This window comes from Manis javanica, chromosome X (genome assembly GCF_040802235.1).
Source record: "Manis javanica isolate MJ-LG chromosome X, MJ_LKY, whole genome shotgun sequence".
In the NCBI taxonomy this organism is placed as follows: domain Eukaryota; kingdom Metazoa; phylum Chordata; class Mammalia; order Pholidota; family Manidae; genus Manis; species Manis javanica.
In genome coordinates this window covers 41,208,985-41,236,703 of record NC_133174.1, presented here as the reverse complement: position 1 = coordinate 41,236,703, position 27,719 = coordinate 41,208,985, and the positions used below count along the sequence as shown (strand labels likewise).

General features: G+C 39.8%; 1 protein-coding gene and 1 long non-coding RNA gene across 4 annotated transcripts in view; one reads left to right on the top strand and one right to left on the bottom strand.

Moving 5' to 3' along the window:
- The window catches only part of LOC108398721 (uncharacterized), a 33,798-nt gene extending 20,769 nt beyond the window's left edge, over nt 1–13,029 (top strand). Inside the window, exon 5 of one of the 2 annotated variants that reach the window (XM_017662903.3) lies at nt 10,059–13,029. In XM_017662903.3, coding sequence (XP_017518392.1) covers nt 10,059–11,689 — 1,631 coding nt within the window. In that variant the 3' untranslated portion in view covers nt 11,690–13,029. Of the gene's footprint in view, nt 1–10,055 lie in introns of both variants that reach the window. The other variant, XM_017662901.3, reaches the window with a different exon arrangement.
- The window catches only part of LOC108398722 (uncharacterized), a 79,290-nt gene continuing 53,456 nt past the window's right edge, over nt 1,886–27,719 (bottom strand). For both annotated transcript variants that reach the window (XR_005055364.2, XR_012127424.1), the window contains 2 exons: nt 7,571–7,701; nt 1,886–3,070 (listed from right to left, as the gene is read on the bottom strand). This is a non-coding gene — a long non-coding RNA (uncharacterized lncRNA). The remainder of the gene's footprint in view (nt 3,071–7,570; nt 7,702–27,719) is intronic.

The window sequence follows — 27,719 nt, the reverse complement described above, 5'->3', positions numbered from 1 at the left end:
TGACCTCTTATGTCTGGTTTCTCTCATTTCAGATGTTTTTAAGGTTCATCTATATCGTAGCATATGTCAGTACCTTATTCCTTTCAATGGTGGTTATATTCTATTGCATTGACAAAAATCACATTTTGTTTATCCATTCATCTGTCAATGGACATTTAGATTGTTTCCACTTTTTGGCTGTTACAGATTAAGCTTCTATGAACATTCCTGTGGAAGTTTTTGTGATTTATGTTTCATTTCTTTTGAGTACATACATAGGAGTAGAATTGTTGGACCATGTAATAACTATGTTTAATATTTTGTAGAACTGCCAAACTGTGTGAACTTTGTTCCTCAAAAATTTTTACCTAGTGATTTTAATGTTCACTAATGATTCTTGCCTGAATAAGTTATTACTAAGATTGTTGAAAAAATTCACATCATTTTATGTATATTTTTAGGTTGGCACTCTTCCCTTACCTCATCTCAATTTTAGCATCAGTATGGACTCAGATTTTTATTTTTTAATGTGTTTCTAATCCATTACTGTCTGCTGTCATTATTCATTTTGATATTCAAGTTGTCCTCAATTTGTTTAGTAGGAGTCCTGTCAGGCTGGCTTCTCTATCTTTTGACATGTCTTCATCATTCTTTGAGCACTTTCTAGCACAAAAATGTTTCAGGTTCACATTGTATTTTCCCTGTTTCATACCTGGAATCAATAGCTTCTCCAAGATTCTATGATTCCTTTTAGTGGGGAATGGTATTCAGAACTCAGAATCTAGGTACTGATACGCTCCTAGATGCTTGGATTGTTTCTTCTATATAATCTACAGCTGACTCCCCTCCATCTATCTGTTTGTCCCCCCCCCCTTTTTTTTAAGTAACTGGGTCATTTGTCCTTTAGTTTCCCACATTCTGTATTTTGCTGTTAAGTGCTACTTGGTGGTATTTAACATACTCCTCTGTTCTGTTTTTCTTGTAAAGTGGTAAGTAGATCACGAAGCTTCATCAGACTCAGGGTTTTATTTTTTTATTTTAGCAAACAGAAAAAGCTGGTGTGACCTTACTTTCATCAGGAGGCATGTAATTCATGGTTGTCTTTTGTGGTTATGAATCACTTGGTGATTATCATTTAGATCTACTAATTCATTAATGGTTGTAAAATGTTGATATTCTACCATTCCTTCTTTGTTGATTAGATGTAGTACTTCTATAAAGAGGGATTGACCTTCATCTATTATTTGGTTATATATTAGTTCTATATTATACAGAATTAGGTACATAGTATACATGAGTTAAGTGTATTTTTCCACTTATTGACAAGCTTTCAAAATGAGTTCGTTTTATAGCATCAAAGGTGACCAGTATGCCTTTTTTGAGTATTGGACTTATGCATTTAAACTTTGTTTTAATGCATTGTCCTTACTATGAATCAAACTGTTCCACCTCTTGAAGTGGAAACCCCTTCAAGTTGGATCCTGAGTCTTTGGTAGCTTCCTTGCTTTCAGGTGTTACAAGATGTTCCAGGTGCATTTTATATATTTTCTGTCTCTAACCTAAAATCAGCCATTTCTCCAAGGACCTCTGGTTCTTTTTAGTGGTAATGTATGGAATTGTTTCTAGGCCTTTTCATTGACAAAGCTAGGAACTATGTAAAAAAAAAGCTTTAAGAGAAAACAATGTATTCAAACTGATACTCCCAAACCAAATTCTGGTCTTCTGGTTTTTAACTTATTAATCTTATATCTGATGGTCATATTGTCAATATTATTCTGAGACTGCTGATTATGTAGTGGGTTGAATCAGTTGAAGTAATCATCTTGGTGCCATTGTGCAGAGTCCAGCTCTGTGGAACCTGAGAGAAGTGGGTGGGAGATTGGAAGAAAAACACAGAGAGAAAAGATGGGAACAGGAGGTCCACTGACCACTGATGGTGGACCAGTGGCACAGTTTTAATTCTCTTCACAGCTTATATACACAGGCTTACTTCTGTGTGCTGCCCACAATGTTCTCACTTCCAGGCTGATCTTGGAAGCTCTTCTTGTTGCCTTCTAAGCTTAAATGCCTGCAGCTCTTTTTGTACCTCACCTTAACTGGGGCTGGTGCTGGCAGGTAGTTCCTTGAGCGGAACCTACAGGATGTGGTGGCCTTGTCTCTCTTACATCCAGCTCTCCACATCTCCTTTTTAGTGGAATAAGGAGGCAGCTGTTGCTGGCCAGGTCCCTGTCTGCTACCTCAGTCCTGATCTGAGCTGGGCATGGACAGCAAAGCAGCCATGGGAGCATAAGACCTCCCTCAGAAGTGGTGAGGGTTCAGGCCTTTGCAGGGTTGGGGGGGGTGAGGTTCTGTGCCCCACCTCTGTTGGCTCTCAAGTTCTCTCCTGATGGCCCCTCTGCAACTGTGCTTGTCATAGGTTGTTCCTTCCCTGAGAATCTTACCTGTCTCTGGCTAACTAGCCATCCTCTGGGGCCAAGAAGGGTGATGTGAGGCATGTTAAATGAGAGAGGAGCAGCATCCCCCAAGAGGGTCAGTTCTCTGTCTCCTTGATTGTCTATGGCCCCGTGGCTTCCACACCCAGCACCTGCCTTGAAGTTCCCTCACCAGCCGGTGGGGCCCTGGCTCTGGTCACATGTCTTAGGGAACCCAGGTTTCTACTACAGAGAGAGCCCAGCTTAAAGCACTGGACAAGAGACAGATGGCATGGCACCAGCCCCCAGGTGCCTTCAACCTCAACATGGGCTGGAAAGCCCAGCCATAGCCTTGGGCAAGTGGACTATGAGAAAAGAGTCTATCTTGGTAAAAGTACAAGAGGGACCATCACAGGACAAAAAAATGATAGGCGCCATCACAGGGAGGAATGGCTCTTGGCACAAGGCAAGTCCATATATGGGGCATATACAAGACATCCTCTGGTCACAGTAGACAATGGGAGATGCCCTTCCTGCAACAACAGGATAGGGAGATTCTAGAAAATGCTGTGTTCAGGAAGGAACGATAGCATCTCCCCCTTCTTTCTTTATTTGAAGCCGCAGATGGTGGATGGCTGCTCAGTTTGCATTGATTCTTCTTCAGAAGGTGCTCCAGGAGGCTGATACAATACAAAGCAGAAAGATTATAGCAAGCAACAGTATAAGTAAATACCAAAGGGCATGCTTGAGCATATTGAAAAGGATTAAACCCCTTAAGATGCTCAAGAACTTGTTTTTCCAGGTCTCAGGGGTCTATTATATCTAATCGGGCATTTTGGACATCTAGTCTTTCTTGATGCAAGTTATGTAGATTGAAGCTAAGGTTTGTATGTTGCCACGCTCCTAGGAGATGGCTGCAAATTTTGTTCGAATCCCACTGAGAACTGTTATAAGGTGCATTGGTAACACAGATGCTTTTAAATGCAGCGTGGCACCAGAGCCGGAGCTGCCACCAGAGGGTTTCCACCTCATCACCCATGGCTATCACTGTACTTTCCAGGGTGGCAAGTCAGCTTTCTATCTTTACATCAATGCTCTCCTGAGTTTTCAGAGTTTGAGAGGTGTTATAGGCCAATTGATTGACATATTGAGCAGTGTGTATGGTTTGTGAAAGGGCCATAGCCGCAGTGACAGTGGTGATGAGGATCGAGATGGCAGCCACTAACCAAGCAATTATGAGTCCAACAGCTCTCCAGCTGGAGAGCTCATTCCTTATTTCTATAAGGGCCTGTGTCCCTGGATCATCATACCATAGTTCAGATAGATTGGAAGGCAGCATAATATGTGGTGGTTGGGAAAGGACTAGGATGTTTTTTCCTTTGTTCCAGGTGGATACACATGAAGTTAGGTTGCAGTTCATGCAGGTAACGTTATACAGGCTTCCCTGGAAAGAGATGTTAAAAGACCGTACAAGCAGCTTATATGGGGGCTGCATGCAGGCTCATACCCCATAAGGATGTACAAGATTTAGGTTACTAGTGGAGGAGCAGGAAAAGTTAACATAGTCTGGGGAGGCCCAAACGTGCCACAACTCTTGTTGCATCTTATGCCGAGAGGTGGTGATGATGGGCAATACATATCCTCCAGGTGCCATCCAATCTCGATTGGGCCCAGTTAAACAATGGGACTAGTCGAACACTAGCTCTGAGGAATGGCTAAGGTTGTGTCAGGCTGCCAGAGGGTGAATTTTTCCAATTCCATGCTGGTGCTGTTTGTGCAGTAGGGTAAGGGAGGATGAGTTGGGGCCACAACAATAGTGGTATTGGGTAGCTCCATGAAAAAGATGGTGGATATTTTGCCAAGAGATTGCCAATGTCCCAGGGCCCACTAATGCTTGCTATCAGGGCGCCTCCCATAGCAGTTTTATTCACTTGTCCCAGCAACAAGCACCCATCCATGGGTACGTGGACTCCACATAAGGGGGGGATCCACTGCCTATCCAGCATAGTTAAATAGTGCTGATTGTTGTCAGAATGGCCCATCTAGTCTTGACTGCCCTCCCAGGATCTGGGTGTCATTGGCAGACACCAGGACTGATTCATCACCCCAGGTAACTGAGTGTAACACAGGGGGACTTGGATAAAAAGTCCAATAGGTCTCTCCAGGTGCTAATCCCACTTGAACCGAGACCACAGCTAGCATGGCCAGAAATAGATTCCCTGGCTCTTTTGGGTCTTGTCCCTGGCTCTGGAGCAGTGTTTCTCCTTCTTCAACCGAACTCTTGAGTTGTCCCCATGTTGGGGGACATGGTCTTTGCGTTTGTTGTGATTATGGGTGTCGAAGGATGAGGACTTCGGGGGTGGTCCTCATCTTCTTCCCAGGAGTTGATCGCTGGATGATATATGACCAGCCATTCGGGGAGCCAATGGGGACCTGTAGCAGACTTAGGGAAAATACAGACATGACCTCTCCCCCAGATGAGCACCGGATCGTGTCCTTGCCATAGACCTGTGAGGGGGGTCTTTCCATCTGACCAATGCAAATTTTTTGTTCTGAGAGGTCAAAAATCTGCTGCTGTAAAGGCCTTGCTCATCCCACAGAAAGGAAATTTAATGTAAACAGGGCAAGGTTTAGTTGGTTTGCCTGGCAGGTGCCCTATTCTCCCTCCTTTTGTTTAACTGATTTTTAAGTGTGAGGTGGGCTCTTTCAATTATAAATGATAAAAGACTCAGAAATGGCTATGATTAACACAACTGACAAGAAAAGTTGGTTATTTCTGTAACGTGTAACAGTGTAATAATCTAAAGTTTAGCATAATTCATTTGACAGTGGTTCCCAAGTAATTACATATTAAATGTATTAGCCAAATTAGCCAAATATTTTTCCCCAATGAGGAGAAGAAATTCCCCTGACATGTTCCAGGGGCCCTCTGGAAAATATCAGAGTTAACTAGAGGTAAAAGCACCTTTTTGAATTTGATTTTGTGAAGCTGTGAGAAGAAAGTTTTTAAGGCATTTGCCTAAATATAAGCATAGGTCACTATGAAACAATACTTATCTATTTAACCAGAATAACAATAAAAAGGTTTAAAGGCAAATACAGAACGCTACAGTTAGCAAAACTTAGCTTTTAGTCATTTTAATATTGACCTTATTTTCTTAAGTACTCAGACAACTCATTGAGACTTTAAGCATGAGAAATTTTGATAAAACAATTAGAAAACCCTTAGCAATCTTTAGACTTGCTAATAAGAGACTAATAGTTTAAGAAAACTATGTTCTCTTAGCAAACAGGAATTCTAGTTTTGCTATATACTTGTTATCAAGGCTCAGTTGCTTTTATTTCACAGTGTCACCATATTAAATCCTTCCACAGACTTTCTGCAGCTTTCTTTTTACAGAGTTCTCCCTCTTTAAATAACCAGCTGTACCTTTAGAATAAAGTTACTTTCTTTTATCCTCAATAAAATGTATTTCCATTTTTCATACCTTTTCTTATCAAAAGATACATTTCTCAGCATGCAAAGATGTTTTCCTTATTATTTTAAGTAGTTTTAATTAGAACTTAAAACTATTAGGTATGTTAATTTTCAGTGAACACTGAGAAGTAGGCTATTGTAAACTGTTATACTAGCATTCCTTAGATTGATAAATTTATGAACACATAATTTCTGGAAACATGTTTTACAGCACAATTTCTCACTAAGCACAAAATATGTCTCCCTAACTTAGCAAAACTTTGAGGTTTTAGGTTACCACAAAGATTCTCAGGCTGTAGGTAGGTATACACACTGTAATACACTATTATTAAGATGTTCACTTGCTACACTTATTTAGTTTACTTGTTCCTAACAACCATGCTAGATTACTCACAAAACTTTTACCAAACATTAGAGAAAGTCAAGCCTCTAAGCATTTTATTCTTGAAAGATTTAACAGATAACATCAATTTAAATGACTTTAGGTAAACTTGGGCAGCTGATAACCATAAGGACATATCCATTTCAGTTCAACTTAAATTAGCACTAATGCTTAGTATCTTCTATCCGAATTTCTGGAAGTTTTAGAATGCCCAGTCTTTACAAGCGCTTGTTTTTAAATCAATTAATTTCTATTAATACCATGTAGAGGTAGAAAAATATCTTTCACACATTTAGACACACAAACATATAGGTTGAGACATAATGAATACCATTAGAAATACTATTCATAAAAGAACACATACACAGAGAAACTGATAAAAAGATTTTCTAATTACTAATACCCAATTGTAAAATGATGTTGTAATTAAGGCTTTCATTTGAGGCCGTATAGTGAGCAGGATTGCTTAAGATCCTTCAAGACTTTAAAGGAAATGGCTTGGTGTTCTGTAATGACTTCCCTTCCAACGTTCCTTTTTAGTAGGGGAAGATACACAGTAAAATTCAGTAGTGTCCTCCTCCCCATTGTTGAGCCTCTAGGATTTTGTGTTACAACACGGAGTAAATGAGGGGGTGGGCAGTTGGTGACAGTACGGGCCGTCACGGGGGAGGGGTGGGAACGGGAGACTTGTACTTAGGCCAGTGACTGGGTGGGCGCAAAGGAGGTAGAGGGGTCCCTGCCAGAGGAGAAGGGGTCATTTTAGGTTTCTCAGGGACAGCTAGCACAGATTCAGAGTCTGCAGGCAGATCTGCGTCATCATGTCCCCCTCCCCCACCACCTCCCGCAACTCCAGGAACTTGAGTCTTTCTGAAGGTATTGTTGTTTCTCCTGGGTCAGTTCCTGCTCATATTCGGGAGGCAAAGGTTCATCACTCCCTGACACCATGGACTTTTACAAATACCTCATGGCCAGTCACCATCTGTTTAAGTTGTTCAGCCGTAAGGTTCCCTTTGAGAGTTTATCTGGCAAATGGGAGACTTCAGGGGAGGGGGTCCAGCCTTTCCTTCACTAAGTTCAGTAAAGCAAAGGTCTCTACAGGAAAGGCCTGAGGCCCATGAAGGGAGAAGCGCTGTTTAAGCTGCAGCCCCAGCTTTTGCCAAGTCTGCTCATTTATGGTCCCTTCTTCCAGGAACAAGGGGCAAGTCTCCTGCACAAAAGTGAGAAAAGATTCTAGCTGCCGACCGCGCACATTACTGCTGCGGGTGCGAAGCATAGCCTTAAGCTGCCCCATGTTTTACTTCTGACTCTTGCTTGCCTTACCTTATTTGACCGGCGTCAATCCTCTGGGGAGTGTCCTCACCTCAGCTTCTGATCACTCCATTCTCAGGTCCTTGTTTGGGTGCTACTTGCAGAGTCTGGCTCTGTGGAACCTGAGAGGAGTTGGTGGGAGACTGGAAGAAAAACACAGAGAGAAAAGATGGGATCAGGAGGTCCACTGACCACTGATGGCAGACCAGTGGCACAGTTTTAATTTGCACAGCTTATATACACAGGCTCACTTCCGTGTGCCGCCCACGATGTTCTCACTTTGGGCTGATCTCAGAAGCTCTTTTTGTTGCCTTTTAAGCTTAACTGCCTTTGGCTATTCTTGTACCTCCCCTTAACTGGGGTTGGTGCTGGCAGGCAGTTCCTTGAGCGGAACCTGTGGGATGTGGTGGCTGTGCCTCTCTCACATCTGGCTCTCCACATCATTGAGAATCAAGAGTTTTCAGAACATATGAGGGATATTTATTAGTATGGAATCCTGGTATATTCAAAGATGTATATTCCAGCTTCTTTACTTCTCCATCCTATTCTCTTTCTTCCTTCCCTCATAGGTAACAATTTATTAAAATTTAAATTGGCTACCTTTCCAAAATGGTAGCCTACCATACACAGTTTTATTCACTTAGTACTCAAGAATATGTTAAATGTATCAAGATATTCCTAATTTCTTTTTATAGTAATATAGTGGCTCAAACATAAGAGTAGTAGTCCTAGTAAACATCTAAAAGTATTTCCTATGTGCCATGCATGCCCTGTTATAAGTCATTTAATCCTATCAATATATACTTGGGCAGGCACATTATAATCCCTGTTTTCTAGGTGGGGAAGTAAGGTACAAATAGATGACTGGCCTAAGGTCACAGAACAGTTGAAAGGCTGAGCAAGAATTTGATGCTGGGCTAGACAGCCTATGACCTTAACCATATATGCTATGCTGCTGTTTACCAGTTAAAGAGCTCCAGATTTAGTAGATGCTTGCTAGAGTTTGAGTTTGGGTAAAAGCTTTTCCTGTGATTTTCATTTTTACTTCTGGTGAAGAACTAGTGCTTTGTTGCTGGAAGAAAGGATGTCACAAAAAGAAACCACAGCTGCATGGTCCATTTTAAAGTTCTAATTTACTATTGTAAATGTTATTATTAAATCTAAGTGGTAATATGAGTAGTTATTGTATTGTTCTTTCAACTTTTTGGTATATTAGGAAAACGTGATAGAAAAGTAAACTGCAAAAAAATGATAATTCAGTATTACTTCAAATACTATTGATTTTTGATATCACTAAGAAAAGTGAATTGCCAACAATTAATCTACGACATCTAATTGTAAGATGCATCTGGACTCAGAGATGTTAAAATGTGAAATAATATGCATCTTGCAATCGATGAAATATGGTATATTTAAAGGCAAGACTTGTTAGTTTTAACTGTCTAAATGAGTAGTATAGATGACTACTTTAGAAGTTAATAAAAATTCAGAGTAAGCTTTTTTGAAGAGACTAAACTGCTTCTTGAAAGCTATCTGAATTCTGAATATATCAAAATAAGACTGGGCTCTGCAGGTGACAGGACATGAGGAAGGATTTGGAGTTAATAAAATACATAGTTTTTTTGTAGAAATAGTGTAGAAAGGAACAGAGGGAGGTGTTAAAGAACTGGATGGATACAAAGGTGAATCCAGATTTGGCAAAGATCTTAAGATTTTTGTTTTTGTAAAGTTAATTATTCTAGATCTTCCTCCCACTCACTGTGAATGTGGATTTAGGATTGTTTAAGATTTGAGTTCACAAATAACACTGTTGCATTTCTACCTAGGTGGAAACAGTATAAGTCAGGTACATTTAAGAGTTAATATGTTAAGTGAATAGAAAGGGTAATAAGGCCTCCAGAGTTGATGGAAGTCAGAGATGACATAAAAGTATAGAGGTAAGAAAAAATTATTTCACTCATTTGTGGAATATAAAAACAAAGCAAAACTGAGGGAACAAAATAGCAGCAGACTCACAGACAAAGAGAAGGGACTAGTGGTTACCAAGGGGAGGGGTTGGGGAGGGAGAAGGGGATTAAGGAGCACTATAATTCACAATCACAATATAGACAGGTCAGAGGGAAGGAAGTACAACACAGAGAAGACTGACTATAAATCTTACCATGTTGATAAACAGTGACCACAATGGAGGGGGTGAGGACTTGATAATATGGGTGAATGTTGAAACCACCGTGTTGTTTATGTGAAACCATCAAGATTGTATATCGATACTTTAAAAAAAAAAGGAGAGGTAAGAAAGACTGAGGTGTCAGGATAAGGTTTATTCTTGACTTAAAAAAAAAAGGCTGGCAGGTGGGAATTTAGTAAAAGAATAGGATTTGATGGTCAAGTTTCTTTCTCCAGAACTCTGATAAACTTCCATATGGCAGGGCATTTCTAAAGAAGGTCCATTCCATAATGTCAAAGTATAAAAATGGTTTATTGTACTTCTTTCTAGAAGAAGCCTACCAAGTTGATGAACAGACTGACAGACAGCCCCAGGATGACCAAGATAAATGTTTGTTGATGCAAGTTGGATTCCCTGACAAGAAAACAATTGTCACCAAGAGTGGCCATGACTGTAATGAATTCAGAAACACATTTCATCTGAGTACAAACCTTATTGTTTCAATACAAACGCCCAATAAACATGAGTCATTTGGAAATAATATGGTAGATACTTTAGACTTATTTAATAGAAGCTGTGCAGGAAAGAAACATGATAATGGATGTGCAACATTATTCTTCCATACAGAGTATGAGAAAACAACTCCTGGGATGAAACGTCATGGATATAAAGAGTGTGTGAAGGTCCTCAGGCGAAAGAAAGGTATTAGTCTGCATCAGAGAATTAAAAATGGAGAGAAACCCTTTGAATGTACTGCATGTAGGAAAACCTTCAGCAAGAAGTCACACCTCATTGTACATTGGAGAACTCACACAGGAGAGAAACCTTTTGGATGTACTGAATGTGGAAAAGCCTTTAGCCAAAAATCTCAGCTCATTATACACCTGAGAACACATACAGGAGAGCGACCCTTTGAGTGTCCGGAATGTGGAAAAGCCTTCAGAGAAAAGTCAACTGTTATTATACATTACAGGACTCATACAGGAGAGAAGCCTTATGAATGTAATGAATGTGGAAAAGCCTTCACTCAGAAGTCAAACCTCATTGTCCATCAGAAAACCCACACAGGAGAGAAAACTTATGAATGCACTAAATGTGGGGAATCTTTTATACAGAAGGTTGATCTAATTATACATCATAGCACTCATACAGGAAAGAAACCCCATGAATGTAATGAGTGTAAGAAGACTTTCAGTGATAAATCAACTCTCATTATACATCAAAGAACTCATACGGGAGAGAAGCCTCATAAATGTACCGAATGTGGGAAGTCTTTCAATGAGAAGTCAACCCTCGTTGTGCATCAGAGAACTCATACAGGAGAGAAACCCTATGAATGTGATGTTTGTGGGAAAACCTTCACCCAAAAGTCAAACCTTGGTGTACATCAGAGAACTCATTCAGGAGAGAAACCCTTTGAATGTAATGAATGTGAGAAAGCGTTCTCTCAGAAATCCTATCTCATGCTACACCAACGAGGTCATACAGGAGAGAAGCCCTATGAATGCAATGAATGTGAAAAAGCATTTTCCCAGAAATCATACCTCATTATACATCAAAGAACTCATACAGAAGAAAAACCCTATAAATGTAATGAATGTGGCAAAGCCTTTAGAGAAAAGTCAAAGCTCATTATACATCAGAGAATTCATACAGGAGAGAAACCCTATGAATGTCCTGTATGTTGGAAAGCTTTTAGCCAGAAGTCACAGCTTATAATACATCAGCGAACACACACAGGAGAGAAACCCTATGCATGCACTGAGTGTGGCAAAGCCTTCAGAGAAAAGTCAACATTCACTGTACACCAGAGAACTCATACTGGAGAGAAACCCTATAAGTGTGAAGAATGTGGGAAAGCATTTACCCAAAAATCAAACCTTATTGTACATCAGAGAACACATACAGGAAAGAAAGCCCATGGGAAAGGCCCCACTCGAAAGTCAAAGCTCATTGCACATTAGAGAATAAATCAGTGGTGCCTGTTATGTTTACTGAAGGAGAGTTTTCTCAACATTTTTAAAGTATGTTCTGACTTCTGGCTTAAATATGGGGAATAAGCCAGCCTTTTTTCATCTGTCTTCGGCCAAAAGCTACAGGGAGAAAAAGAAGCAGAAGTGTATCTCTGGATCTGACAAAATTAGGAGATAGCTGAAACCCTGATGAGAGGGCTGCCAGAGGAAGAGGGAATGGGCATGGGTAGGTGGGAGGTAGGATGTTTCCTAGACCCATTTGTGGTGTTAGGAGAGATAGGTAGGGCCCTCAATAAGGAATTGTTCATACAAGCCATATTTGCAGAAAGTAGTCTGTACTCATGGGAGACTCAGTTGGCAGGTGCTAGGGCAAGACAAGGCCTTGTGCAGAACCCTACAGCTGCCCCTATTTACTGACTCTGGAGAAGTCAAGTCTGAAATATCTACCAAATGGAAAAAAAAATCTCAGTTGTAAGAAAAACTGATCTGCCTAAAATGTGACCCTGGTTTTTTATCCCACATGAACCTCCAGAAAAACTCTTTATTTGAAGAGGAATGATTCCAAAGTAATCAAAACCACATGTGCACATGGCTTTTGAGGCACCAATTTCACATCTAGGAATGTATGTACTCATGCATGCACAAGCTGATGAATGTACAGAGGCAGTCGTTGATGCACTGTTTGTGAAAACAAAAGGTTGGAAGCTGTCCAAGTGACACCACAAAGGGCCTGGTTTCTGAAATCCTGGTATGTTCATACAGCAAACTCCTAGGTAGACAAACATGAGTAAATATATAAAGAGAACCTGGATACCATTTGTTTAGTGATGTGGGATATCTCCAACATATATTATTAGGTGAAAACTGCAAGGTGCAGGACAGTGCATATAATATGCTACCCATTTGAATATAAAAAGAACAAATGGTTAGTATGTAATTGAGTATATTTGCATAGACTATCTCTGGAAAAATACACAAGAAACTGGGAACCCTGATTACCTCTGGGAAAGGGAAGTGGAGGGATGGAATTGGGAGGGGGACAACTGTATATCTTTTCATAACTTTTGAAAATTATACTGTATGGGTTCTACCTTTTCAATAAATAAAACTTTTTAAAAGGCATATTTTCTATCACTGCTATAATGAAGTCAGATTCTAGATACAGGACTTTATAACACTTAACAGATATGTGGAGTTCAGTTTTTTTTAACTGAATGAATTGAATAATCAGAACAACAGATACCCAATCAGTTCCAAAGGCACACAGACATTACTTTCCTGAAGGTGCCAAATAAAGTGATTCTTGGGTCAGTTGGGACCATGTTATGTGGACCTCAAATAACAGACTGGGACACATTTCTCATTTAGTATGCACAGTGTCATCTCTGAAAATATCCTATACTAAAACCCACCAATGTCTTTCACATGTATGTATATTCTTTTTGCAAGAGATTTAAAGCATGAATCCACAGAGAAGTTGAGTAACCCTTCCTCCCCACCAGGTCACACTGCTGGTGACAACATTTTCCAGGGTTAAACAGCAATTGAGAGAAGTTGTCTGAACAGACACAACCAAAGACCATGTAATAGCACATCTGTTCCAGAACAAAAAGTCCCACTGTGTGAATGACAGTATTTGCATTCCTCATGCTTCTGTGGTTTTTCACTGGTACTATCTCTGTAGTGAAACTGGGCAACACAAGCTATGTAAAACCTGAGCATTGTCAGTGTTTGGGTTTAACAAAACAGGTGGGTTACTCAGACCTGAGACCCTGCCTGTGTCCTCGCAGGCCTTGTTTTTTCCCTAAATCATCCTGCAAGAAAATGAGTGTGGGTTCAGTTTTTTATGAACTGTGTAAGCCAGACACATCACATTTAGTGCCTTTGCAGGGAGAAGGAAGCTTGGGGAAGAAATGTGGGGCTATCTTCCTTGCTTCTGTTACAGTCTGCTGAGAAGATGCAAATAGAGTGAAGGAGGACATTTATTTCCTAAAACAGGTAATGTTCATACACGCTGTTCTGTCTGTCCGTACTCCCCTCAACCCCCACATCCTTTTCCCTTCCTCCTCATGGTCTATTCCTTGACTCCCACATTCCCTCCATCTCTTCCATCATACCTTCCCTATTCCTCCCTCCCCCTCTCCCCTTATCCTTCTCTCTGACTCCCCCTTCTCCTTCCATCTCTATCTCCCCTTCCCCCCTTACCCATCTCCACCTCTCCCTACCCCTCCATCAGTCTTCCTCTCCCCTTCTCCATCTCCCTCACTCTTTCCATCTCTCCTTCCCTCTTGTTCCCTCCCTCCATCTCTCCCCCATTCCCTTTATCTCTCCTCCTCCTCTTCCTCTACCTCCTTCCCTCACTAGCCTCATTAGTTAGGTAGATCAGAGTTAGATTTGAACAAGTGACCCAGTAAGACTGAAAGTGCCCAGGGACAAAGATGTCCTTCCTGCCTGCATCAGCTATAGTTCACCAATTAGCCCTCTGCATAGGTTTTATCTCTGTTCAATGGAACAACAATCAGTGTTACCAATTGGTGGCTGATTTAAGTAATATGTAGCTCCTGGTTCAGGTGGTAGGATACCTTATGACTTGGTCTTTGCATTCCTTTCTACTTTAACACTTTTGTTCCATCATATATTTCATTTATTGTACTCACCTTTAGTATATCCTACAAGCTAATAACATGCTTGCTAACTATATTTAACACGTCTGATAATCCTGCCTGTGTCTCAAAAGCTGCTTACTTATTATCTATACTTCACACATCTCATGAGTTTTGCTTGTATCTCAAGCTCCTAGCTTACTCTCTATGCCTAACACTTCTTAAGTGTCTCTATCACATTTGTTCTCATGTCCTCTAGAGAACAAGCCATAGAGAAAATCAAAGGAAGTTCTTTGAAAAGATTAATGAAAGAAACCCTAGACTGATCAAGGGGAAAAAAAGAAAACATGAATCATAGTGGACTTCACTAGAGTTAATGAGGGAATTATGAAACAACTTTATGCCAATAAGGTTGACAATTTAATCAACATAATGGAGAAAAATAACAATCTCCATAGATGTAGAAAAAGGGAACTCATAAAATTCAACATCCATTCATATAAATTCCTAGCAACTAGGAATGGGAGAGTTTCCTTAGTCTGATAAAGGGTGTGTGAAAAAAAATAGCAAAACTTATTGGTCACATGGTAAAAAACTTTCCTCTTGAGATTAGGAATGAGACAATGATGCCTGCTAGCTTATACTCAACACTCTACTGGAGGCCCTAGGGAAATAAAGCGAGAAAAAAAAGAGTAATGACTAGGAAGGAATAAATAAAACTGTCAATCTCTGCAGATGACATATGTACACAGAAAATCCAAAAGGATTTATAGATGAATTGTTAGACTTAATAATAACTAAATTTAGCAAGGTTGCTAAAGAAAAGCTCAAATGCAGAAATTGCTTTTCTTTGTACCAGCAGCAAACAACCAGAAAACAAAGACAAGATAGCTTCAACTTTGGGGAACAAAGAAACTGATGGGGCCATATAAAGGAGGTCCTTGAAAAATGGAGTTCAAATGTGGGTGAGGTGGAATCCCACTGTAAAACAGAGAAATACACCTTGAGGCTTCTCACAAGGATTAGAGAAGTGGAAGAAACGAAAGTCACAATGTTAAGTACAGATCTGTGTATGTGAATGCATAAGGAATTGATGGCTGGAGGGAGGGAAAGTGAAAAGGCCAGGGAAAGGGAGAATGACCTAGAAGGGCTCATTCCCTTCTCTGAAGGAAGCAGAGATCAGAACCTGGGGACAAGGAATGTTCTTTCTCAAAGCTAAGCAAAGAATGTGGGAGATGTGGATAGGTCATTTAATCAGAGGAGTTGTATGTTCTGTACATCCATGTGCTATAACCAATGGCATATTGATGGCACGTAAAAGGAACCTCCCCATCTCTAGCTGGAATCTTCTATCCACTATTCCTGATCTTTCCGGTTCTCACTCACCTTTGCAACTTTACATTCTTCTCTCTGCTATCCAAGATTCTTCTTTATCAAACATAAAGATCTGACATCCTATAATAAGATGACTCAGGATTTAAGACACCTGGTTGGGCTTGGGAGCCTCTGAAGACTGAGGAAGGGGCAGCTTCTGGAATTACATAATGGAGCTGCCTAATTATATCTTGATGAAGTTGTCCATTTCCCTTGGGAGGTGGCAGAACAAACACCTCCAGGATCCAAAAGGGATGAGGAATCTTTTGCCCCTGAACATTTTCAGTACTTCAGAGGTAAGAAGTGCTTATATAGCTTTTCCTTCATGCAGACGTGATGTTGGTTTGCAACCTCCACCCCCACCCCCATACATGGAGTACAGGGAGAAATTGAAGAAAGAGGAAGGTCAGTCCAGATTGGTAGGTGGCAGGTTTAATAAGCAAAGAAACTTACAAGGCTTGTCTTGGGTGCTGCAAGATGAATACATCTGCCCTCCAGTTTCTCAAAAGTGTATACAGAGGCCTTAACTGAGTTCAGTCATGTATACAACCCAGATTGTCTCAACACCACATTGCTATCTCAGGACTGCATCCTTGAAAGTGGCTCTGGCTATGTAAATGTTGGGCAAAAGGTACATTCCCAGGACAGGGGATGAGGTGAGGAGCCTCCCATTGCCTGCATATAGCTCATGGGTCAGTTAGCAGTCACATCCTCTTGATGACCTCCAACACTCCACCCCTTGTGATCAACTCTTAGTCTTGCACACTCCCTTCTGCAATAAGCTTTGAGTGGTCAGCACGGAGCTGGCTCCTTTGGAGGCTCTCACTGGAGGCAGATGCCACAGCAACAACACAGGTACATGCAGAAAAAAACAGGTTAAGATGATTCCCAAAATAAATAGCATTTCTTTCCCCCACCAAGAGTCCTATGATTCAAACCACTGATTTGTTAATTCCTCTATGCTGGGTGGGGATCAGATCACTAAGGGTATTCATGTGTGTCCTCATGTAATTTAATACAGATGATGCTTTAGCAAAGTTACCAGGTATGAATACAACATTTTTTGGATAATGGCACAGGTGCCTCCTTGAAAGGCAGTGATAATGTCCAAGGCCATCCTATTTTGGAGGACAGATTTTCTTATTAGAGACATTTCAGTGTTGAGTAAGGACAGGCTTTGTTGCTATCATTCAAGCCTTGCTGGGTGAAATCAGTAAGGGCTCAGTGTGTGTCATAAAGTCCTCCAGCGCAATGGAGGGAAGAAAGCAGCCAAATGATCCTACCAGTGGAAAATAGAACATACCCAGCTGGCCTTAAGGAGAGGGAGGTTAGCAGTTTTAGGAACTTGACCTGGTTGTATATACCATATATGTTGGTCAGGGAAGGCAGCACTGTCACGGGTAAGGAGATGGACTAGGGTGGGGTATGCCAGACAGGGACCCCTACCTTCTTTCAATGGTATGTGTTCCATTCTAAGTACAGTGCATTTCAACAGGTCCAGCTTGCAGCAGGACAATGTAATCCCACTGGAGACTGGGATACTTATCCCAGGAGTACAAAGTAACTCACCCATCCCAGTGGGATGTCCTATTGCAACTTCTAGTAGGTAACACCTTTCCAAGTTGCAGTAGAGAGGTGTTGCCCCAACTATCATTGTGGATCAACATGCTATGCTACTGAGAAGACCAAGCCCCATCTCTAATCCTGTAATGGTGGCAGCTATGCATGGTGATGGGAAAGCTTAGGTTAGGCTAGATGCAGTGTCCACATAAACCAGGACATATTTAGAACCCTCATGTACAGGGTTCTCCCACACTGGGAACTCTGGTGGATGGCCCCAGACCCCATTGGCAGCTGCTTTGGGCATTGTTTAGAATACTCAAGACATGCCCTGACAGCATCAACTAAGTCACTGTATTTCAAGGGCAATCTGGCATCCTTGGCAATATGCCATCCCACCTGGGTGCAAAGGTGTCTGTTCTTTCTATACACAAAATCTGCTTTATCTACTGAAGGGTCAGCTGCTAGGGCTCATACCTACTTCATCACCTTCCTGATTACCAAGGTTTGTCAGAAAATTATGAGCCAAGACGTGGAAGACAGTAAGGATTGCTTCAGGTTTTTGCAGGTGAACCCGAATGTCTTTCCATTATCATAATCCCATAAGGGCTTTTCATGATCATCCACCCCTCACTTCCCATTATTCAAGCCAGTGGGTTAATCTCTTTGAACTGTCTGCCCAACTGTCAGTGCAAAAGGTTAACACCCAAGGTTCATGAGGAATCACCAGTTAAACAGTTCCGAGTTCAGCCCACTGGCTGCTGTAGTTCATTCTTGTTTCCAGGCACCTGTATACCAGGCATTTGGGAATTTCCCCAACTCCCACTCTACAGAGCATGTGGCTGCCACAGGAATAGGGGTGGGGGCACCTAGAGGATCTACTTACTTTACAGGGCCTAGTAGCAACCACATTTTGAGAGACTGTGGGCTGATAGGGTGCTCCTCTGCTATAAATAGGCATGCCACCTAGTCAAATGGGGGTTTAAGCCATGGAAGATGGAAGGAACTATGGAAGATGGAACATTCTCAATCCACCCCTTGATAGGAAGGGAAGGTCTTGCCATAATATGATGTTCCTTTGTGAGAGGTTCTACCTGGAAGAAAGCCATGAACAGTGCTAGGAGCTGTTACTCTATGAGGGGGTATCATATTTCTGCCCCTTCTAGAGCTGGGTCCAAAATCCTAGAGGTACTTTCTCCTTCTATTGTCTCCATCACAGTACCCTATACCTATACCTTCTAGAATCACAGACACATGTAACTCAAACAGTAACCCTGCTTGGGATATGCTCCCAGCTTTAATCTGCTTTACTACTATTTTCAAAGGGGGCTTGCTGCTCTGATTCTGAGCATGCCTTTCCTTTACAAAGTGGTATAAGGGAATGGAAGCACCATGCCAAATGGTGAATAAAAGTCCTTCAAACTCCAAAATACCTTCAAAGGCGTGCACTCTTTCACATTCTTAGGGTTTGGATAAGCTTGTGTCTTATAAATCATAGCTTTGGGACAATGCAAATATTACTTGACCAAATGACTTCTAAAAACTTCATAGCAGTGCCCAGGCTTTGAATTTTCTGTGGCTGCACTGCCCATCCTCTCTCCCTACAGATGTTCCAGCAAAGTCTATAGAGTGTCTTGCAGCAGAGGCAAATCTTCAGTTATTAACATATCATCAATGTAATGGGCCCATTTTACTGATGTAGGGAAGGAGAACAGGGACAGGTTTTGGGCTACCATCCCATGACATACGGTGGGGCTGTGCAGGTGGCTTTGGGGAAGAAATGGAAGGGTCCATTACTGCCCCTTCTATGTGAAGAAACATTGATCTTAGTTATCAGAAATCTGTACTTGTCAGTCTTTCCAATGATTTTCCTTGAAGATGAAGCACTTTTGCAGAAACATTTTTGCAAAAGTATCAGAGTAAAACAGGAAATGTAAATGACAAATTTAAAAATGGCCATAGTTACATGGATGGAGCTAGAGGGTATTATGCTCAGTGAAATAAACCAGGCAGAGAAAGACAAGTATCAAATGATTTCACTCATTTGTGGAGAATAACAACAAAGCAAAGCTGAAGGAACAAAACGGCAGCATACTCACAGACTCCAAGAAGGGACTTGCAGTTACCAAAGGGATGGGATTGGGGAGGGTGGGTGGGGAGGGAGGAAGAAGGTGATTAAGGTGCATTATAATTAGCACACAATATAGGTAGGTCACAGGGAAGGCAGTATAGCACGGAGAAGACAAGTAATGACTCTATAGCATCTTACTACGCTGATGGACAGTGATTGCAATGGGGTGCAGGGAGCACTTGATAAAATGGGTGAATGTTGAAACCACAATGTTGCTTATGTGAAACCTTCATAAGGCTGTATAACATAAGAACAGAAGCATAGACCAATGGAACAGACTAGAGAGCCCGATATAAACCCAAGCATATATGGTCAATTAATATATGATAAAGGAGCCATGGATATACAATGGGGAAATGACAGCCTCTTCAACAACTGGTGTTGGCAAAACTGGACAGCTACATGCAAGAGAATGAAACTGGATTATTGTTTAACCCCATACACAAAAATAAACTCGAAATGGATCAAAGACCTCAATGTAAGTCATGAAATCATAAAACTCTTAGAAGAAAACATAAGCAAAAATCTATTGAATATAAACATGAGCAACTTTTTCCTGAATGCATCTCCTTGGGCAAGGGAAACAAAATAAAAAATGAACAGATGGGACGACATCATGCTAAAAAGCTTCTGTATAGCAAAGGAAACCATCAGCAGAACAAGAAGGCATCCTACAGTATGGGAGAATATATTCATAAATGACATATCCAACAAGGGGTTAACATCCAAAATATATAAAGAACTCACATGCCTCAACACCCAAAAAGCACATAACCCTATTAAAAAATGGACGGAAGATATGAACAGACACTTCTCCAAAGAAGAAATTCAGATGGCCAACAGGCACATGAAAAGATGCTCCACATCACTAATCCGGAAATGCAAATTAAAACCACAATGAGATATCACCTCATACCAGTTAGGATGGCCACCATCCAAAAGACAAACAACAACAAATGCTGGTGAGGATGCGGAGAAAGGGGAACCCTCCTACACTGCTGGTGGGAATGTAAATTAGTTCAACCATTGTGGAAAGCAGTATGGAGGTTCCTCAAAAAGCTAAAAATAGAAATATCATTTGACCCAGGAATTCCACTCCTGGGAATTTATGCAAAGAAAACAACTTCTCAGATTCAAAAAGACATATGCACCCCTATATTTATCACAGCACTATTTACAATAGCCAAGACATGGAAGCTACCTAAGTGTCCATCAGTAGATGAATGGATAAAGATGTTGTACATATACACAGTGGAATATTATTCAGCCATAAGAAGAAAACAAATCCTACCATTTGCAACAACAATGGATGGAGCTAGAGGGTATTATGCTCAGTGAAATAAGCCAGGCAGAGAAAGACTACCAAATGATTTCTCATCTGTTCTTAAGCTCATCTGTGGAGCTTAAGAACAAAGCAAAAACTGAAGGAACAAAACAGCAGCAGACTCACAGAACCCAAGGACAGACTAACAGTTACCAAAGAGAAAGGGACTGGGAAAGGTGGGTGGGAAGGGAGAGAGAAGAGAAATATGGAACACTACGATTAGCACACATAATGTAGCAGGAGCGTCATGGGGAAGGCAGTATAGCACAGAGAAGACAAGTAGTGATTCGATAGCATCTTACTACGTTGATGGACAGTGACTGTAATGGGGTATGTGGTGGGGACTTGATAATGAGGGGAATCTAGTAACCACAATGTTGCTCATGTGATTTTATACTAATGATGACAAAATTTTAAAAAAAGATTATATAACAATGATACCTTAATTAAAAAAATTAAAAATGGTCATACTTAAAGATCTGATGAGAATTCATTATAATGCAATTGACCAGGAAATTGTTATTTCTGTGACATCCTTTCTAAAATAATAACTAGAATTATGATATAACATTATACCAGGGTACATAAACTTTTTAGGAATTTCATACAATTTGTGGAAAAGTTATATTAATAACATATTTACACAAATAAAACCTAAAGAAAGGTTAGCATCACTTCTTATATGACAATGCTTCCCATGTAATTTAACACACCAAATAAGCCTAATTAGCTTAGTAGCTCTCTTTTATAAGGAGAGAGAACCCATCTTTTGAGATGTTTCAGGGACCTTCTGGAAAATCTCAAAGTTAGTTAAGAGTCAAAAAGACTTCATTTAGAATTTGATTTTTGATTTTTCTTTGATTTATAGGAAATTTGACAAAAATATCAAAAGGCTTTAATTTGATTAAATTATTTATTTAGTTTGATTGAATTTATCCACTTACCCTAAGTGACTTCAAAAGCAAATACATAAAGTTATGTAGTTGTAAAAAAGCTTAATTCTTTTAATAGAGAAGTTTGTTGCATTAAGTAATCAAGGACCTAATAAAGACAGCAGTTAGCACAGGAAATTATTTTGATAAAAAACAGCATCTTTGTTTTCTAGGAAGATTATTTAAAAGGTAAAGAAAAACCTTTCACAATTATGTAAGAACAGACCAAGAGTCCAAGAGAACTTCCTGCTTCTAGCAGATGAAAGAAAAGTTTAATTTTACATTAGTACTATTGATATTAAAACTTATTTTTCCTTAAGTCAATTAAATAGAAGTCTTTCACAAATTAATTGGTAGTACCCTCTAGAATTAAAAAAATCACATTTAGATAACATACATCCATAGACATATGTAAATATACAGACATACACAGAGACTCCATAACTTTCATTCCAATATTTTAGCCATGAATCAGGTACAATATAAAACTCATTAGTTTATAAATAACAGTTGAACCCAAACTATGTCTCTGGCAGATTGAACAAATTAAGGTTACCCACTCACACAGCTAAATCTTTTCACTAATATTTGTGGAGGAGAGTTTTAAGATTTGAATTTTCCCTTGATGAGTAATCTTATGGAGGCTGTGGACTAGATTTTGGGCAAGGGAGCTTCTATAACTATATGTATTTTAAAAATCCTACCCCTGCCCTTTTTTTTTCTTTAGTCTCAGGCAATTTTAAAATTATTTCTTAGGGAATTTACATTTCAGAGATGCAGTAAGATTTACAACTTTGAGGGACAGATTAAAAAATGCAAGTTTTCTCCTATGACTTTTGGGGTATATTTCTGTATCAGAAGTCTAGGGTAATTGCTATTTGAAATTTACCTTTGTATCAGGGGTCCAATGGCATGAGGCACTTCATTTGTTTCACTGTCAATCACCACAATATCCCCCTTTTCACTCTCCTCATTTTCCCAGGGACTCTGCCTCTTAGCATCCTAATCAAGCTTTGTCACAGACCTTAATCTGCAGCAGTTTTTGCCCTCCTAACTTTTCAAATTGGCATACTAAGTGCTCCAACTTATCCTATTCTCCCACTTTGTCTACTAGCCCCAAAGCTAACAGAGTAGTGGACAACCACACATCCTTCTCTAACCTCAACTCTTTTTCCAACTTTCTAATGAGTTTCAGCCTCTAGTTGGGCATCAGTGGCCAGCCAAACTGACCACAGTAGAGGTCAGCTCACTGCAGCAACCATTCATTTCCCTTCTTTGCTGCAGTGGACTAGGCACAGTTCCTCAAGCAAGTGCATCAAACCAACCAGTGTTTTCAGAGTACCGCAATACTAACAAGGGAGTCCATGAGCATCTAACATACACACCAACTCAGAGGTCAATGGCCAACTCAGGATTTCCCCAATGGATGCCTCTTTCCCAAGGCCCATTTGTTTGGTGTCCTGATTCACCAATTCTTGGTTTGTAAACTGGCCCCTATACATGGAAGGAAAGGAAAAACTGAAGGATGAAGCAGACCACTCCAGATTGGTAGGCTGAAGTTTTCATAGAGAATTATAGCCACATGATGGGCAAGGGAGGCTCCCCACGGTAATATGGCATTTACAATTATTGTGTACTACGTAGTTCCTTTTATTTTTAGGTTTTGAAAGCTATCTTTCTTCCTTATTTTCAAATATCACTGATTCTGCAACGACATGTGAAGTGGTCATCCATGGGTGATGAGGAAAAGATATGTGAACTTCGTACTTCTCTGTTCACAAGAAAGATGCCTGCAGCCAACCTGGTTTTTGTTACATGTTGGGGGAGAACAAAAATCTAACTAGAGAAATCTCTGTCATCACCAAAACCAGAAAAGCTTTTAGCAGACCAATTTTTCCTGCTTAGAACTGAAAAAGTGGATAAAAAACAATATTTACTTGGAGGCATTAGAAAGGTGCTAATGCACCTGAGATTTGACAGGCCAAGATGACAAAGGTTGTCAGACCAGATGAGAACCAAGCCCAACTATAGCACTATAGCATGATCTACCTGTAAGAGACACAGCTTTCAGTCCTGCCCTTAGATCCTATAAGGGGGGAATGCCTGCCTGTAACTTTTCTGTCTCTCTCTCTACTCTCTGAAACTAGCTGGGGCCAGTGCCATCTGGCAGGTCACTGGGCCTTGTTCTAGTACTTCAAGCAGATTGCTCTTGCTGCATGGTACCATACTTCTTTCACAGGCTCTCATGAGATTAGACCACCAGAATGGTGATGACATTTTGATTCTGGATGATGCTCACATTGAACACAGGATGTGTTTTGGGCTCTGGACTATAGTCCCACCACCAACCCTTGGGCTTAAAACTACATTTGTAGGCCCATGTACTGGCTCATGTGTTGGTTTCCAAGTGTAGTGCCACCTCTGTCTTCAGCATCCAAGAACCATGAGGTGCCTTTATTTGTGAAAAAAATGCACAGAGAAAAAGGATGGAGAAAGATATACCAAGTAAAGACTAACCCAAAAAAGTAGGTACATCTATACCAGTAACAGACATGGAGATGTGAACCTTCAAATTCAGGATATGCATAAACACTATGGAGAGAATGTGGTAAAAGAGAAAATATTTGAAGCAAATGGGCAAACTATAAAGATCTATTAAAACTGGGCAGAGAGTACTCAAATGTTTTTCCCTATAACTTTTGGTTTGAAATATTTCATAATTTCCAAAGAAATTAAAAATAAACTGAAAAATTAGACAAATGCTAACAAAATGAGAAATGGGCATAAATTTAAAGGCAAAAACATTAAGCAGAACAAAGGATGTTTTACATTAAAAGGCAAAGGTCATCAAAAGACATAATGGTAATGCATATATATGCACCTAACACAGATTTTAATTCTATAAAGCTGTTAAAAATAAAAGAATGGGATAGATCTTCAATTACAGAGATAGAAATTAACACATTTCTCTTAGATCAAACAGACAACAAAAATAGATGACTTGCTTGAATAGACAATTACTGAGCCTAATATGTATGATACATGGACATGGGTTACATATGAATATTTAAATCCAATGGTGAATAAACAGGAAACATTTACAAATACAGATTACTGAACAGATCACAAAGAAAATCCCAAATCATACAGACATTTTGTCTAAGCACAATGCAATAGAATTAATCTTGTATTAAAGAAAAAAATGAAATTATGAGCATTTCAGAAGTGAAGAAGAAGTATACACAAAATACCAATTTGTAGGATGTGGGCAAAACTGAATTAAAAGGAAATGTACATATTTAACATATAAATTATAAATTGAATCTAGAAAGAAATGAGCCAAATATTTAATTCAAAAACAGCAAAATATGTCAAACAATGCAAAAAATAGGAATAAGGATAAAATGAGATAATAACAAATAGAAGAATATATTAGGGTTCATGAGCAGAATCACGAGAATAGATAAAAAACATTAGTTCAAAGACTTTTGATTAAGAAAAAATGATGAAAGAACCATTAGAAGTAAGAAAGGGAACATTATTAGACATTCAAGAGAAATTTTAAATAAATAAGAACACAACCTAAAGTTTCCAGTTAAGAAGGCAAATTGGCCACAATTTACCTTTCCTAAGACACAAATATATTGCCTTTAAAATAATATTTTTAAAAATTTATAAACCCACTAGGAAGAAAGGAATGGGAGAGGCATTTCCATCCATGTTAAGAACTTGGCAAACTAGGAATATATAAAGAACTCCCGTAAACTGATAAAGGGCATCTATATAAAACCTATAGCAAATATTATAGTTAATGGCGAATGAGTAAAAGTTTCTCCTTAGATCAAGAATGCTGTACCAGTTCTATTCACTACTGAATTGAAGGTACTAGCCAATACAATTAAGAAAAAGAAATTTAAAATATAAGAAAAACTGTCATAATTTGCAGATGACATTTTTGAATGTAAAAAAAGATTTAAAAGCATCTTCAGATGATTTATTAGAATTTATAAATGAATGCAGCAAAATTATTGAATGTCAATGTATAATATTGTATTTGCATCAAGAAATGTTAAAAAAAACCAGGAATTTAGCAAAATATGTATGAGACCTCTGTAGAGAAAATTATAAAACACTATTGAAAGAATGTAGACAGTAAACAGTAATATAGCATTTATTGTAATACTAAATATAATAAATATATTGGAATACTAAATATTGTAAAGATATCAATTTCCCCTGAATTGATCTTTAGATTCAATGTACTCCTAGTGGACTTTTTGAATAAATTGACAAATTCTAAAATATATGTAGAAATGCAAAGGACCTAGCATATCCCAGATAAATAAGATCATGAGGAACAAAACTGGAGGACTTATACTACGTGATTTCAAGATTTACAATAAAGCTACAATAATTAAGGTAGTGTAGTACTGGTACAAGGATAGACAGATAAATAAATAGAATGAATAATGTAGAAATAAAGGTACATATATATGTTATCAGTTGAACTACAACAAAGGCCATGAAATTCAGTGGGGAAATGGTAATTTTTTGGAATAAATTGTGCTGGAGCAACTGAATATCCATTTGGAAAAAAATGATATTGATCATTACCTTACATTATATAAATTAAAGATTGTTACATAAATGAGCCAAAGATGGCTCCTGAATAGTGGCCTTCTTTTGTTTACTTCTTCACAGAAAGCTAGGACCATTATCTCAAAGCCTACTGGTGCAAGCTCAAATTTTTACACATCCAATTGCTTTAAATATAGACCAAATAATATATTTAGCCATTTAGAGCCTACCTGCTTTGCACACCCTGCAAAACTGTACCTAACATACACTAACCATAGATAAAAGACAAGTGCTGGTGCCATAAAGGACCCCAAGCAGCCACTGCCCTTTAGAGGTCTCTGACACAGACTCCCCATCTTGCTGCTGAGCAATATCACCTAGATATGTTACCCATATCCAATTCCCCCACTTCAGTGGGAGTTTCACTGAAGGGTGCTGGGCCCATGCCACCTTCGCTCTCTGGGTGGTAGCCCATGCCACTGTCTCTGGACGTTTCTTGCTTTAAGAGACTTCGGTCTCATACAATCTGTTTCAGCACCACACATACAAAAATACTTGAGTAATACTGACATCTTATGACCATATCTTGTCTTTGATCAGTCCCGAATTCCTCAAACTCTCTATGTAGGGTAATAAGGACAGGATTTTGGTGATGATTAAGGAATTGTCAAGTCTACCTAGTCAGTAGGACATTCAGTTGGTAAATTGATCCTGGATGGCCTTAAGTGGTTGGGGGCCAAATCTGGAATTCCTCTATATCAGTTAGGCATAGCATAGCTCGTTGCAGTTGCTTTATATTTTGTGGTCTCCCCCTGTGCCTCATTTGTCTGACCAAGCAGTAACACCACCATTTGAGTGAATCCACATCATTAGAACTGACTTTTGGTGTCTAAGGTTCTAAGCTGCCCAGGGAAAGAGATCAGCTTGCCCACCAGGGTCTTTGACACCAGGCAGGTGCTGGACACTATAAGTATGAGCCTGATTGAAAAAATGGGAGGACTACATACCCCTGGACTGAGGGAGGGCTAAACCTGACCTCATAATGCGCTATGGAGTGGAGGGCTCCCTGTGGCTGTGCCAGTGATTTGAGGTACTGAGATGAGAGTTCTCATCCTGGGGATCACTGTGACAGGCTGAGGGCAGTCACCTAGTGCATCTGCATCGGTAGGGGGGACACATTTGCAAGCAACTAGCATGCCTCAGCTTTCATGACACTCACATAGTCTGCTGCAAACGTCATCATTCTAGCCCCTCCCTCGAGGGATGCTGAGATGCCAAACCTTGGACTGAGCTGGCTAAAGTGTTACATAAAGCAATGAAGACAAGGAAGTTTATATTCTTGACCCCGCAGGACCTCAAGTGAGGTTTCTGTCTTGCTGTATAGAGGCTACGGTCACAAGAGGTGTTCTGTGCCTTGATTCCAGGCAATTTGTCACCAGAATACAGCCCAGAGAGAACAAAGGAGCCGAAAATCTGTGGGGAGAAAAGACGGAGGGGGAGGAACTTAGGGAGGCAGAAT